The sequence below is a fragment of the Kryptolebias marmoratus genome, linkage group LG15, assembly GCF_001649575.2.
Source record: "Kryptolebias marmoratus isolate JLee-2015 linkage group LG15, ASM164957v2, whole genome shotgun sequence".
Classification (NCBI taxonomy): domain Eukaryota; kingdom Metazoa; phylum Chordata; class Actinopteri; order Cyprinodontiformes; family Rivulidae; genus Kryptolebias; species Kryptolebias marmoratus.
In genome coordinates, this window is record NC_051444.1 from 33,831,342 (window position 1) to 33,843,476 (window position 12,135).

The following is a 12,135-nucleotide window of genomic DNA, read 5'->3' on the forward strand; positions in this document are numbered from 1 at the left end:
AATCATCAAAATTAAACGAAATAAACATTTGAAATATATGAGTTTGTATGTAATGTATGAATATAATATACAAGTTTCACTTTTTAAATGGAATTACTGAAATCAATCTACTTTTTCATGATATTCTAATTTTATGACCAGCACCTGTAGATGATCAATAGCCCAGAACCTAAATAGTTTTCTTTTAAAATAAAGTATAATTCAAAAAGGGACATGTCACCAAAAAGACACTGGAACCATATAATGTTTGGAATCTTTATGTACAGTTTGTCCTTAAATTGTGAAAATGGATGAATTACCAAACTCATGGTTTGATGTACAGTTGTGTTAGAATTTGAGCCTTATTAGTAGTATTATTTTTTAATTTGGTTTAATTGTTTTCTCTTGTGTTTCTACAGTTCTGTTTTGATTCTTGTGATCCAGGTGTTTTAGTTTATTCCCTGGGTTAAATATCATTAGTTCCTGTGTAGTCTTTGTAGTCTTGTCCTCTGTGTCCCGTGTCATTATTCACTTGCCCTCAGTTCTGTACTTTCTCTTCTCAGCCTGCCACACCCATCTGCACCTGTCCCTAGTTTGTCATCAGTCACCTGTGTCCCTCAGTCCATATTAGCTGTTCCTCAGCTTCCGTTACTCATTGGTTTGCAGTTTGCTGTAGTAATGAGCTATTTAAGTTTTCGTTTGCTGCCACAGGTACTCTTTGTTTTGCCTTTTTTAATTAATAAATCTGTTTTCATTTTGAGCTCCTCTTGTCCACCTGCATTCTGGGTACAACCTACAACACAACAAAACACGATAAGTTGTAGGAAACCAGAAAGCCAATGTGGCATTTTCTTTCCAAACATAGCTGAACCTAATTGTAAAATGCTGCAAATGAATTTTCTGTTTGTCCTTTAATCATTTACAACTTATACTGTAGATGTGTATAATTGGTAATTGAGAAGAGTTTAGGAGAAACAAATCCATTAAGTTTTCAGTTACCTGTTTGTGTTGATTTTAGCAAACTTTCTGATGTAAAACAAACTTTTTGTTTCTTTACAGACTGAAGCTCAGTGGAATGGGAGCAGAGGACTTTTTTCTTGTGGTGGAGGCATGTCCGTTAGGCTGCAGACTCTGGAGGACATCGCCAAGAACATCCGAGAACAGAATTACAAACGGGTGGTAGTGATGGCCGGAGCTGGGATCAGCACTCCGAGTGGCATCCCAGACTTCAGGTACAAAAACCTGCATGAGCTTTCCTGCCATGGTCCTAAATCCTGTAAATATGAAGTATTTCCTTATCTTGCAGGTCTCCTGGGAGTGGTCTTTATGATATGCTGCAGCAGTACAACCTGCCATATGCAGAGGCAATTTTTGAAATAGAATTTTTCCATCAAAACCCAGAGCCCTTCTTCAGTCTAGCGAAAAAGCTGTACCCAGGAAACTACCAGCCCAATTTGACACACTACTTTGTGTGTCTGCTTCATAAGAAAGGCCAGCTCCTCCGGATGTACACACAGAACATTGACGGGCTGGAGAGACGTATGTTTACTTATAGCACATCAAGGAGATTGTTTTACTACTCCGGGCTGAGATGTATGTTGTTTGGTTCAAGTGGCAGGAATTCCTCCGGAGATGCTGGTGGAGGCCCATGGGTCATTCGCCACAGCCACCTGCTGCTCATGTCTGAGGAAATATGATGGCAAAGACCTCCAAGTGAGTCGGACGCTGATCCTACACATATGCTCTTAACTTAAACACATGGTTTTTAGTACATAAAATATAGATTTTATATTTTGTCTTGATTAGCCAGCTGTGATGACCGGGACAATCCCTAAATGTCCCACCTGTAAGGGTGTGGTAAAACCAGACATTGTGTTTTTTGGGGAGGACCTTCCACGACGTTTCTTTAAGTACCTCACAGACTTTCCACTTGCAGACCTGCTGATCGTCATGGGCACTTCACTTGAGGTGAGCAAACTACTCCGTCCACCCCGATAACTTAACAACCTGTGTGTCTGAAAACACAACTAGAAGCTCAGCAGACTTGATCAAAAACTCAGTTTGTCAACTTGAAACATTATCACCTGTGGTCAAAAGGCACATGGTGTTCTTACCAGTCTGTCTGTTACCAAAAGACACTATGTTGCCAAAAGTATTTGCTCAGCCATCCAAAGTGTCAGAATCAGGTGTTCCAATCACTGCCATGGCCACAGGTGTATAAAATGAAGCACCTAGGCATGCAGACTGTTTTTACAAACATTTGTGAAAGAATGTGTCGCTCTCAGGAGCTCAGTGAATTCCAGCGTAGAACTGATAGGACGCCACATGTGCAACAAATCCAGTCATGAAAGTTCCTCTCTCCTAAATATTCCACAGTCAACTGTCAGCTGTATTATAAGAAAATGGAAGTGTCTGAATGACAGCAACTCAGCCATGAAGTGGCAGACCATGTAAACTGACGAAGTTGGGTCAGCGGATGCTGAAGCGCATAGTGCGAAGAGGTCACCAACTTTCTGCAGACCTCCAAACTTCATGTGGCCTTCAGATTAGCTCAAGTGTAATGCAAAGCATCAGATGCATCTGGCAATCTGATGGGTGAGTCTGGGTTTGGCGGTTGCCAGGAGAACGGTACTTGTCTGACTGCATTGTGCCAAGTGTAAAGTTTAGTGGAGGGGGGATTATGGCCCCTTAGTTCTAGTGAGAGGAACTCTGACAGCTTCTGCATTCCAAGACATTTTGGACAACTCCATGCTCCCAACTTTGTTGGAACAGTTTGGGATGGCCCCTTCCTGTTCCAACATGACTGTGCACCAGGGCACAAAGCAAGGTCCATAAAGACATGGATGAGGGAGTTTGGTGTGGAAGAACCTGACTGGCCTGCAGAGTCCTGACCTCAACCTGACAGAACACCTTTGGAATGAATTAGAGCAGAGACTGTGAGCCAGGCCTTCTCATCCAACATCAGTGTCTGACCTCACAAATGAGCTTCTGGAAGAATGGTCAAAAACTCCCATAAACACTCCTAAACCTGTGGAAAGCCTTCCCAGAAGAGCTGAAATCTGTTATAGCTGCAAAGGGTAGGCCAAAATTATATTAAACCCTATGAATTAAGAATGGGATGGCACTCAAGTTCATATGTGTCTGAAGAGAAGTGAGCAAATACTTCTGCCAATATAGTGTATCTCAAGAAACACTGGAAAGGTTTTAATAAAAAAAACTAAAAAAAAAAAAATTGGATGTACACCTACAACTAACTACACTTTTTTTTAAGTCAGTTGATCAAGGATGGTCATTACAGCTAATCTGTGTGGCACTAGCTGAGCCATCAGTTTATAAAGCTCCAGTTCACAACAAGTTAGCTCAGAGCACTGTACAAAACCCATTCACATACACTGTAAAAAGCAAATTAGTAAAAGTTATCTAAGAAAGCCAGCAGACTGTGATGAGTCTTCATCACATTCTCCCATCCTGAGCAAGCTTTGTGTGTTAGAGGTAAGACTTTTAATTCTATTCTAATTTAATAGAGAGCCAATGAAAAAAAAGCTAAAAGTGGAGAAATATAATCTCTCCTTTGAACTCATAACTCTGGCAGCAGCATTTTGGATTTAACTAAAGACTTTTCAAAAGTTTTTTTCAAGGCCTAGATAGTAATTACAATAGTCCAGCCGAGAGGTGAGCAGTTTTTCAGCATTTTGGGACACGAGTGGAAGAAAGCAGTCCAGGTAACATTTTTTTAAAATACAAAATAAATAGCATCTGAAGACTTTAGCACAGCACTATTGCCTTTTTTTTTGAAAATGCAACAAAGCACCTTTACTAGTCACTGTTAATAAAAACTTTGCATCAACCTTTAAAAGTCTAACATTGTTCTGTCTTGAAGCACTGGGCTACTTTTTGCTGTTTTACTTGAAGGTGGAGCCGTTTGCCAGCCTGGTGGGGGCTGTTCGCAGCTCTGTCCCTCGTCTGCTCATCAACAAAGACCTGGTGGGACCGTTTGCTTGGGGTCGCCAGCCCAACGACGTTGTGCTGCTGGGTGATGTGGTTGGTGGCGTGCAGGCTCTCATCGATGCCCTCTGCTGGAACCAGGAGTTAAACACTGTAATGGCAGCTGGCGCTGAGAAAGTGAGCACATTTTCTTAAAGTTTGTCATCTTTTTAGCCAAAATTAACAGGAAGTTATTAAATTTGATTTGTCTGGATCTTTGTTTTTTTTTCTTCCTTCCTATTGGATGTGTAAGATATTTGTGTAAAAAGACAGTTTTATGAAATTGTTGTGGAAGAAATCAATTTCCAGGCAGTGTTAGATGAAATCACTCAAACAGGTTTATTTATATATGGTGCGCAGCATACAGCGAGCCTTAAAGACAATTCAGAGTTAACATCAGAGTCCCAGGTCTGAACAGGAAGCTCTGAATCAAAGCTCTGCCTCCAGTCCACACAGGAGCTGATATCTCAGATATCAGAATGTTGGAAGGTGAGGAGGAGACAGGAAGTAAGGTCAGTCTGGTTTCAGTGAAGAGGAACAGGGTCATTTGGTGAAAACCTCACAGGCTGTGGAATTCAGACAGAACACAGTCAGGTGTTATCTTATAAAAACCTTGCCACCATAAGATGTTTAGGGGATAATTTATAAACCAAAGTTTGACCAAATTTATTGTAACAAGCAGTGAAATACTTCCTTCAGACTGAGTATTGGTCTGATTATTTGATCTGATCTCAGAACCACACAAGTAGCAGTAAACTGTTTGAACTATGTACAGAACAGCTCTACAGCTTTGTGAAATTTTAAACCTGTGAAAATGAAAAATGTTTCATTTTCAATTCAGTTATCAGTGTTTTTATTCTCTACATTGACTTGTCCTACCTCTGGGTCAAAGCCAACTGCAAACTGTTGGCTTTAATAAGTGTTCATAACCTCGCCACAAAACCCACTTCAAAATATCTAAAAATGCATTTCAACTCAAAATAAAACATTTAGCTGAGAATCAAATTACATATGACATGTTTTAATGAGGGCATTTTAAAGGGACACTTGAAGTGGAGTTTTGTGGAGACGTTATGAACAATTAATATCTTGTTGATTCCTTTTGAATGACATCAGTTTGAAGAATTGGGTTTATTCTGATCAGACTGATCTAATAGTTAGTCTAAGTGGTACTAAAATCAGTGGACAGCTGTTATCTTAAAAGGACTTCAGTCTCAAAATATTCACAGTTTATTCTAACACTTTTATAAAATCTTACACTACTGTTTTGCATTACACAATCATTCCTCTATAGAGTTTTATATAATAGTGTTTTTAGGCCTTTAGTTTGGTGTCTTGTGGTTTTGTCATATTGTACTGTATGACACTTTGGTCATGTGGTTGTGTGAAATGCTATATAATTAAAGCTGGTAGAGTATAAAGGTTTATAATATCACTTTGCAATTTATGAGATTGTTTTTGCATGTATTAAAGGTTGGATCAGATTCTTTTTAATGTCATGTTCTCATATTTACTTCTGCAGGCTGCAACAAAAACAGAAGAGTGAGATGACTTCAGTTCCCAGGTGGAGGTTTGACATTGTTCATTTCACTCAAACTGCAGCTGAAAATCCATCTGACTTTGATTGAATCTTTAATATAACTACATGATGACAGGATTTAAAATGAATATTATGAATTGCAGGTAAGTGATGCACACCAGCTTGTTGCTGTTTGTTTTTTCTGTTGAAAGCTTGTGCTGATCAGAAGCAAATACAGCAGACTGCGGACTTAGAGACTCAGCTGATAAAACAAATGTTTTTTGATAGTTTGTAGCTGAAATTGAAACAATATCTTATCATGTGAGATAATAAAATAAAGAAAATAAATGTATGTATTGTGGCTGTTTAATCTCTTTGTTCATTCAGAACATTTCAACCAGCTTCAAGTTTGTTAGAAAGCAATATTTAACTGTTTACTGTTTACTTGTGTGGTTCTGAATGTTGATACAATATTTAAAACTGCACAGGGAGTAAATTACACATTTTTAATAATACATACTTTTCAGGAGTTAAATTCTATAAACATGAGGAGTCTTTTAAAAAGGGCATTAAACCACATGGAGATTTGTCTTCTAATCAGTTAATTCAGTGATTTTTACCTGTGGAACATCACAGAGTGAAGCCTAAAGACAGAAGGAACTTTGTGGAAATATTTGCTATAGATGATAAACAAACTAAGAATGATTTAAATCCAAAGAAGGTAGACAGGTAAAGGTAACTGCTCACCCACCAAAATCCAAAACAAAGAAATATACTACCTTGTTCATTTACAGTGAATGTTAGCAAATAAACAATGTTTGTCTTAAATAAACAAACCAAAACCCACCCAGCGTACTGTAAGAAGTTTAAAAAACAAAACAAAAAAACTTTGAAGTGTTATACTCCAGTCACTTAAGTTAGTCCCCCTTTTTTTAAAAAAAGAAAACTCAATGTGTACCACAAACGAGAAAATTGCTTTTAAAATACAGCATTAAAGAACAAAAAAATAAGACTTGCTGACAAAAATACAACCAAAGCAGTCTTTGCTGCTCCTGATATCTCTGTAAGCATGTCATCAGATAATTTAATTATGCACTCATCTGAGGCATCACCCGTCCAGTGAGGAAGACAGTTAGGATTTTACTGTTAATATCAGTCTTATCATTTTAAAAAGAGTCAGAACCACCTAAAGTTCTGATAGCGACCATAAATTAGACACAAGACACGGACACTGAGCATGTTTCTCACACTTTTATGTAATGTTTGTTGTAATAAACAAATGTTGTGGCGGACCACTTTGTGGATTCCACTCACACCCAGATGGCATGTTGTTTTTCATTTAAAATGTTGTTGTTAGGTGCTCACCATCACATTACTGTATGTTGTTGTTAGGTGCTCACCATCACACTGTCACTGTTGGAGTTAACGTTTGTTCTGGCAGTCAGCTGGAGTTGAGTAAACCTGGTGATCACACCCATCTCCTGTGTCGACTTTCTTACTCCGCCACAGTGTAACAGGTCATTGCAGGTTATGAATAAAGAAAAATGCCATCCAAATCTGATATGACAAAATTATTCTTAACCCTTTCATGGCTTTCAGGTCAAATGACTCAAAGTTACAAGGGCTTTTCTTTGTCTCTTCAGTTAGGAAGGAAAGTTTAACAAAGGCAAAAGTATATTTTGGTAACATGACATTTGGAAAGTTTGAGTCAAAATGGAGTTTGTGATAACTTCTAAGGGAGAATTTGAGTTAAAATTTTAAGGAGAGCAAAATCAAACAGCTAACCTCTCAGGTCTGGAGGTCAGCGAACCAAGACAGGGTGCGTTTGTGGTTCCGAAGATACTGTCCAGGTTAAATTACTCTGGCTGGCTGTCACTTTAGTCTAGCTATATGTGAATTAGAAAGTCTAGTTTGTAAAAGTTGCGCAAAAGAAACTCTGCCACACAAAAACATGAGGCAGGCACTTAAAGTTAAATAAAGAAAGCTAAAAGCAAAAAAGAGGAAAACTTAGAAGCAGAACTTAGAAAAAGACTTTGTGTCTTGTGATTAGTAATGCAGGTGTCGTTCATGGACAATTTGTTCAAACGAACTGAACCGAATCACTTTATTTACAGATTCGTTCCTTAGTTCAGTTGAGTTCAGTGGGAGTGAATCTAAACAACACAGCGGCGTGCGCAGTGCAGGCGGGGAGGGACTGTTGTTGACACCTGAGCGAAGGTCACTTCAGGTTCCAGAAGCCAGCTCCCTCTGGGTGCTGCCACCTGCTCCTTGGTATATCAGATCAAAACTGATTGGAAGACCTAAGAGACCTGCCAGGCACTCAAAAACTCAGTAGCTCAGACAAATAAGATGGGGCCAAGCCATGAAGTGCTCTAAAATTAAAGGAAAGTTTAAAATGTTGGGGTGATGTGTTCACGTTTAAACGTGTCAGTCAAGAGATGGGCAGATGCATTCTGAACAAGCCGAAGGAGCTTTAGGGATGATGACTAAGGGAGACTGAAGTAAAGGGCATTGCAGGAATCCATTCTGGAGCAAATAAAGGCATGAATGGCCTTCTCCAGATCAGGACAGTTTTAAAATGGTTTAACTTTAGCAAGAATATATAAGACTTGATTAAAATTTGATTTCTCAACAAAGTCACTTGTTCCTAGAATTTGAACTCTTTGTCAAAAAGTACTCCTAAGTTCTTAAAAGTTAAAGGTCAGATAACCGACGTCACTCATAGCATTATCACCAAATATTATGCTTTCAGTATTCCAAAGTCCTAAAATCCTCAGGATTTCTGTTAAATCCATCAGTAAGAAATGGAAGGAACATGGAACATGTGTAAACTGTCACCAGCATGTTAGATTTGTGAGAGTTTGTTTCTGTAGCGAGTTCTTCTGTTGTTGCTTGTGCTCACTGCTGCATTGTTCTGTCAGATTCCATGTTCACAAATACAAATAAATTCAGTTTTCTTTGGCTCCTGAGTCCAGAATTGAGTCTGCATTCTAGGTCTGTCTTCCTTACTCCACTGCTAATCGTGACAGCTACAATGGTCTTCTCCTTTTTATGATCGCCCCTAATATGCAACCATTTGTTTTAGCACGGTAAAGACAGAGTGGATTTGCCCACCCTTGCTTATCTGTGGTTCTCTTTTGTTCGGAATAGAGCTTTAATCTATTGTGTCCCAGTTCATCCAATATGAAGACCCTGTTCAGAGTCTGCACACACAGCAGACGTAGTGTTTGCATTCTCTCCGTCCTGCAAGCTTGAGCCTGCAGCTGCATCTGTCTTCTTCTCCTTAGAAGTGACTCCTTTTTCATCCATCCATCCATCCTCTTCCGCTTATCCGGGGTCGGGTCGCGGGGGCAGCAGCCTAAGCAGGGAGACCCAGACTTCCCTCTCCCCAGCCACTTGGGCCAGCTCCTCCGGGGGAATCCCAAGGCGTTCCCAGGCCAGCCGAGAAACATAGTCCCTCCAGCGTGTCCTGGATCTTCCTCTGGGCCTCCTCCCAGTGGGACGTGCCCAGAACACCTCACCAGGGAGGCGTCCAGGAGGCATCCTCACCAGATGACCAAGCTTCTCACCCTATCTCTAAGGGAGAGCCCAGACACCCTGTGGAGGAAACTCATTAACACCCATTTAACTTTGCCCACCACATTCACACCTAATAGGCTTTGTTTTGTTCTGAGAGTATCGACTGTGACACAATTGTAACTAATAAATTTCCTACACCCTAACTTTATTTAAATAAACTCTATCATGAAATACAATTTGTAAACTTTCTCTGTATTTAGCATTAAATATTAATACCAGAAAGTTTCTGAAGGAACTGTTAGTTATGTCCTAAAAAGGATGTAAGTATTATAAATGCACAGGGGAAAACCTGTGCTCAGCAGCCTTTATCGGCTGTGACAAGGCCTGCCATACCATGAGCAGTTTACTGATGGCTGCATGCTTATACGTCAAGATTACACCCACAGAATCACTTCCTTGAACCAGTTAAAGACAGTTTTGGCGACACATGGTACAATTACTGATATTACAATTAGGTGGCGCTGCTTTATTAGAATAAATAGTGAAACTCTAGTTCTTTTGTAGCGTCATCCTTAAAGGGTAAATTGTCTGAGTTCTCCCCCCTCTGAGATAAAAGGACCAGACGTGAGCCAGCAGTGGGTTGACAAAACAACCTGCCACCTGGTGCATGATTTTTTCTTAAATCAGAATGACTCTGTTCAGTGGTTCATGAGATACTTTTCAGACTTTCTCTCCAGTAGGTTTTCGGAACATTTCAAACAAAGCCATCACAGTATGTCTTAAGGAAAGGTAACAGCTACCATCACACAGATTATAGCTAAATGTCTATAGAAATGACTGACTTATGGCCATTTTTGTGTTTTCTAAGTCAGCTGTGGCAGCCATCTTGTGTCAGAATTACTCCAATATTAATTAGTTGTAGACATGCATCCACTGATTACTTTCAGAGAGTTTCATTAAGGTTCTGAGGGAACTTTGAAAACAGACATTTTCATCAGTAGTTTACAGCAAAGAAACAGACAGTATGTTTTAAAGATCATTGACAGTTACTGTCACACAAAATTTTATCTCTGTATCTTACAAAATGACAGTTAAAGCCAATTTTGTGTATTAAAAGACAGGTGTGGCAGCCATTTTGAGTCAGAATGACTCCATAAGGTAATCAGCTGTTGACATACATATGATTACTTTCTGAGAGTTTCCATAAAATCTGTCGGGTGGTTCTTGAGATATTTTGCTAACAGACATTATTCCAAACTTTTTATAGCAATGTTTCAAACAAACACCAAAATTTGGCTCAGTAACTAAAAAAAACAAAAACAAAGAAGTAATAGCTATTTTTGTGTTTTCTAAGTTAGCTGTGGCAGCCATCTTGTATCAGAATGATTCTGAAAGTAAATCTGTTAAAGTTGTGAATCCACTGATTGGATTTTGAGAGTTTGATTAAAATGTGTCTTGTGGTTCATGAAATATTTTGCCAATGTGGCAACCTGGGGGTGGATTTTCTTTTTATGATGAACCCAAATATAAAATATTAAAGGTTATAATGACCAACAACGCCACCTGGAATAAATCCAGGAAAATAATGTAATAAGGACACAGGTAAATTCTGCTGGAAATGAGGAGACAAGATTCAGAAAGTTCTATAAAATTTATTAAACTTCAATATTTCCTTTTTAAAATAATAATCTGAAATTGAATGATTAAACGGTGAATGCAGTCAACAAGATTATAATAAAATGTCTAAATTTCAAAGGAAACTGAGGCTTACCAATGGGGAAGTAGTGAGGGAAGGGGCAACATCCAGTGCAGGAAAAGGGAGCACCCTGGACACTACAAAAACACAGCAAACAAGGAAAGAAAAGGTGCTCCAACAACACACACACACACCGCCACCAGGGGTCACCACCACCACCACAGAAGCCTCAGTCCCTAAAAGAAAGACAAAAATTAACCAACATGAATAAAACAGTGATACAAATTCAAAACAGTGTTCCACTTTTATCCCTTAAGTAGCGCCATCAATGCGCCCAGCAGCAGGGAAAGTTCAGGTTTGTCTTTTAAAACAAGTTATAGATAGGCAAAACAGCAGCGAGTGCCACTCCAGGTGCAGTGCTGATGAGTTGGAAGGCTAAAAAGAATAGAACAAATTAATACAACTGCTAACAAAACCATAACTTGCAGCAACTGCTTACCTGTGACCTGATAAATGACTGCACTGCCAAATAACCAGATCCACTTCCACCTTTATGCGGTGCAACTGTAAGAAAATGCTATGTGAAGGTTTTGTTTACATGGGGTGATGTTATCTAGCCACGCTAGCTCTTACCTTCCTGTCAAACAAATGACCGGACAGATCGGTCCAGATATTGGAGGTGCAGCAGAGGAGGCTAAGCAGATAAACCAATTAATATCAATAACTTATTAAAACCAAAAACAATAAAACAGTCACGCTTACCCAGAACGGTGCAAACAAAGGAAGCAGATTAAATTGATATCACAATGCAAGCAGCCTCACGACAGGTGCAGGCTTGCTTATATGCAGCAGCTGAAATTGGCCTTAAAGTGGCAGCGTACCATTTATGCTGCTACACTAACAATCAGTTATCATTATATTTAAAGACATGGTGTTTATGAGGTGAAACATAAATGGACTGAGTGAAAGCAGAGATTGGTTCTCATTTTTTTCAGAAATCATAAACAAAAACATGAACAACGCTCATGCTCTGTTTGCCACAGTTGACAGGTTGACAAACCCTTCTGTGATTTGACCACCTGAACTCCACTCCACCAGGGCCTGCAGTGAGTTTACCAACTTCTTCACAGAGAAAATTACAAAAAATAGAAGGTTAATCTGCTCATCCACACCAAACCCAATCCTGATGCCAAACACATCAAATGCAGAGAAAATGGCTGTATTTCATCAACTCACCCATTAAAGCTTAGAAGAAATTATAAATCAATTAAGCTCATCCTCCTGCTGTCTTGATATCCTTCCTACAACCTTCTTTAAGAAAGTTCTTCCTGTCATTGCATCTGACTTGATTCAAATAGTAAACTCATCTCTCTCATCAGGCTCTAAAAACAGCAGTTATCAAACCTCTGTTAAAAAAGAACAATCTGGATAAATCACT

General features: G+C 39.2%; 1 protein-coding gene and 1 long non-coding RNA gene across 3 annotated transcripts in view; one reads left to right on the forward strand and one right to left on the reverse strand.

The window, feature by feature from the left end:
* The window catches only part of sirt3 (sirtuin 3), a 23,739-nt gene extending 16,784 nt beyond the window's left edge, over nucleotides 1-6,955 (forward strand). The window contains exons 3-8 of one of the 2 annotated variants that reach the window (XM_017439475.3): nucleotides 1,039-1,211; nucleotides 1,286-1,518; nucleotides 1,592-1,692; nucleotides 1,786-1,947; nucleotides 3,892-4,101; nucleotides 5,486-6,955. In XM_017439475.3, the coding sequence (XP_017294964.1) occupies nucleotides 1,039-1,211; nucleotides 1,286-1,518; nucleotides 1,592-1,692; nucleotides 1,786-1,947; nucleotides 3,892-4,101; nucleotides 5,486-5,509 (903 nt within the window). In that variant the 3' untranslated portion in view covers nucleotides 5,510-6,955. Of the gene's footprint in view, nucleotides 1-1,038; nucleotides 1,212-1,285; nucleotides 1,519-1,591; nucleotides 1,693-1,762; nucleotides 1,948-3,891; nucleotides 4,102-5,485 lie in introns of those variants that run through there. The other variant, XM_037979961.1, reaches the window with a different exon arrangement.
* A 3,678-nt stretch (nucleotides 6,956-10,633) lies between these two features.
* LOC112449824 lies at nucleotides 10,634-12,032 on the reverse strand. Its single transcript, XR_003038364.2, has 4 exons — nucleotides 11,460-12,032; nucleotides 11,331-11,391; nucleotides 11,197-11,261; nucleotides 10,634-11,132 (listed from the first exon to the last, which is right to left on the reverse strand). It is a non-coding gene; the product is annotated as an uncharacterized LOC112449824 (long non-coding RNA).
* Nucleotides 12,033-12,135: the final 103 nt, after the last annotated feature.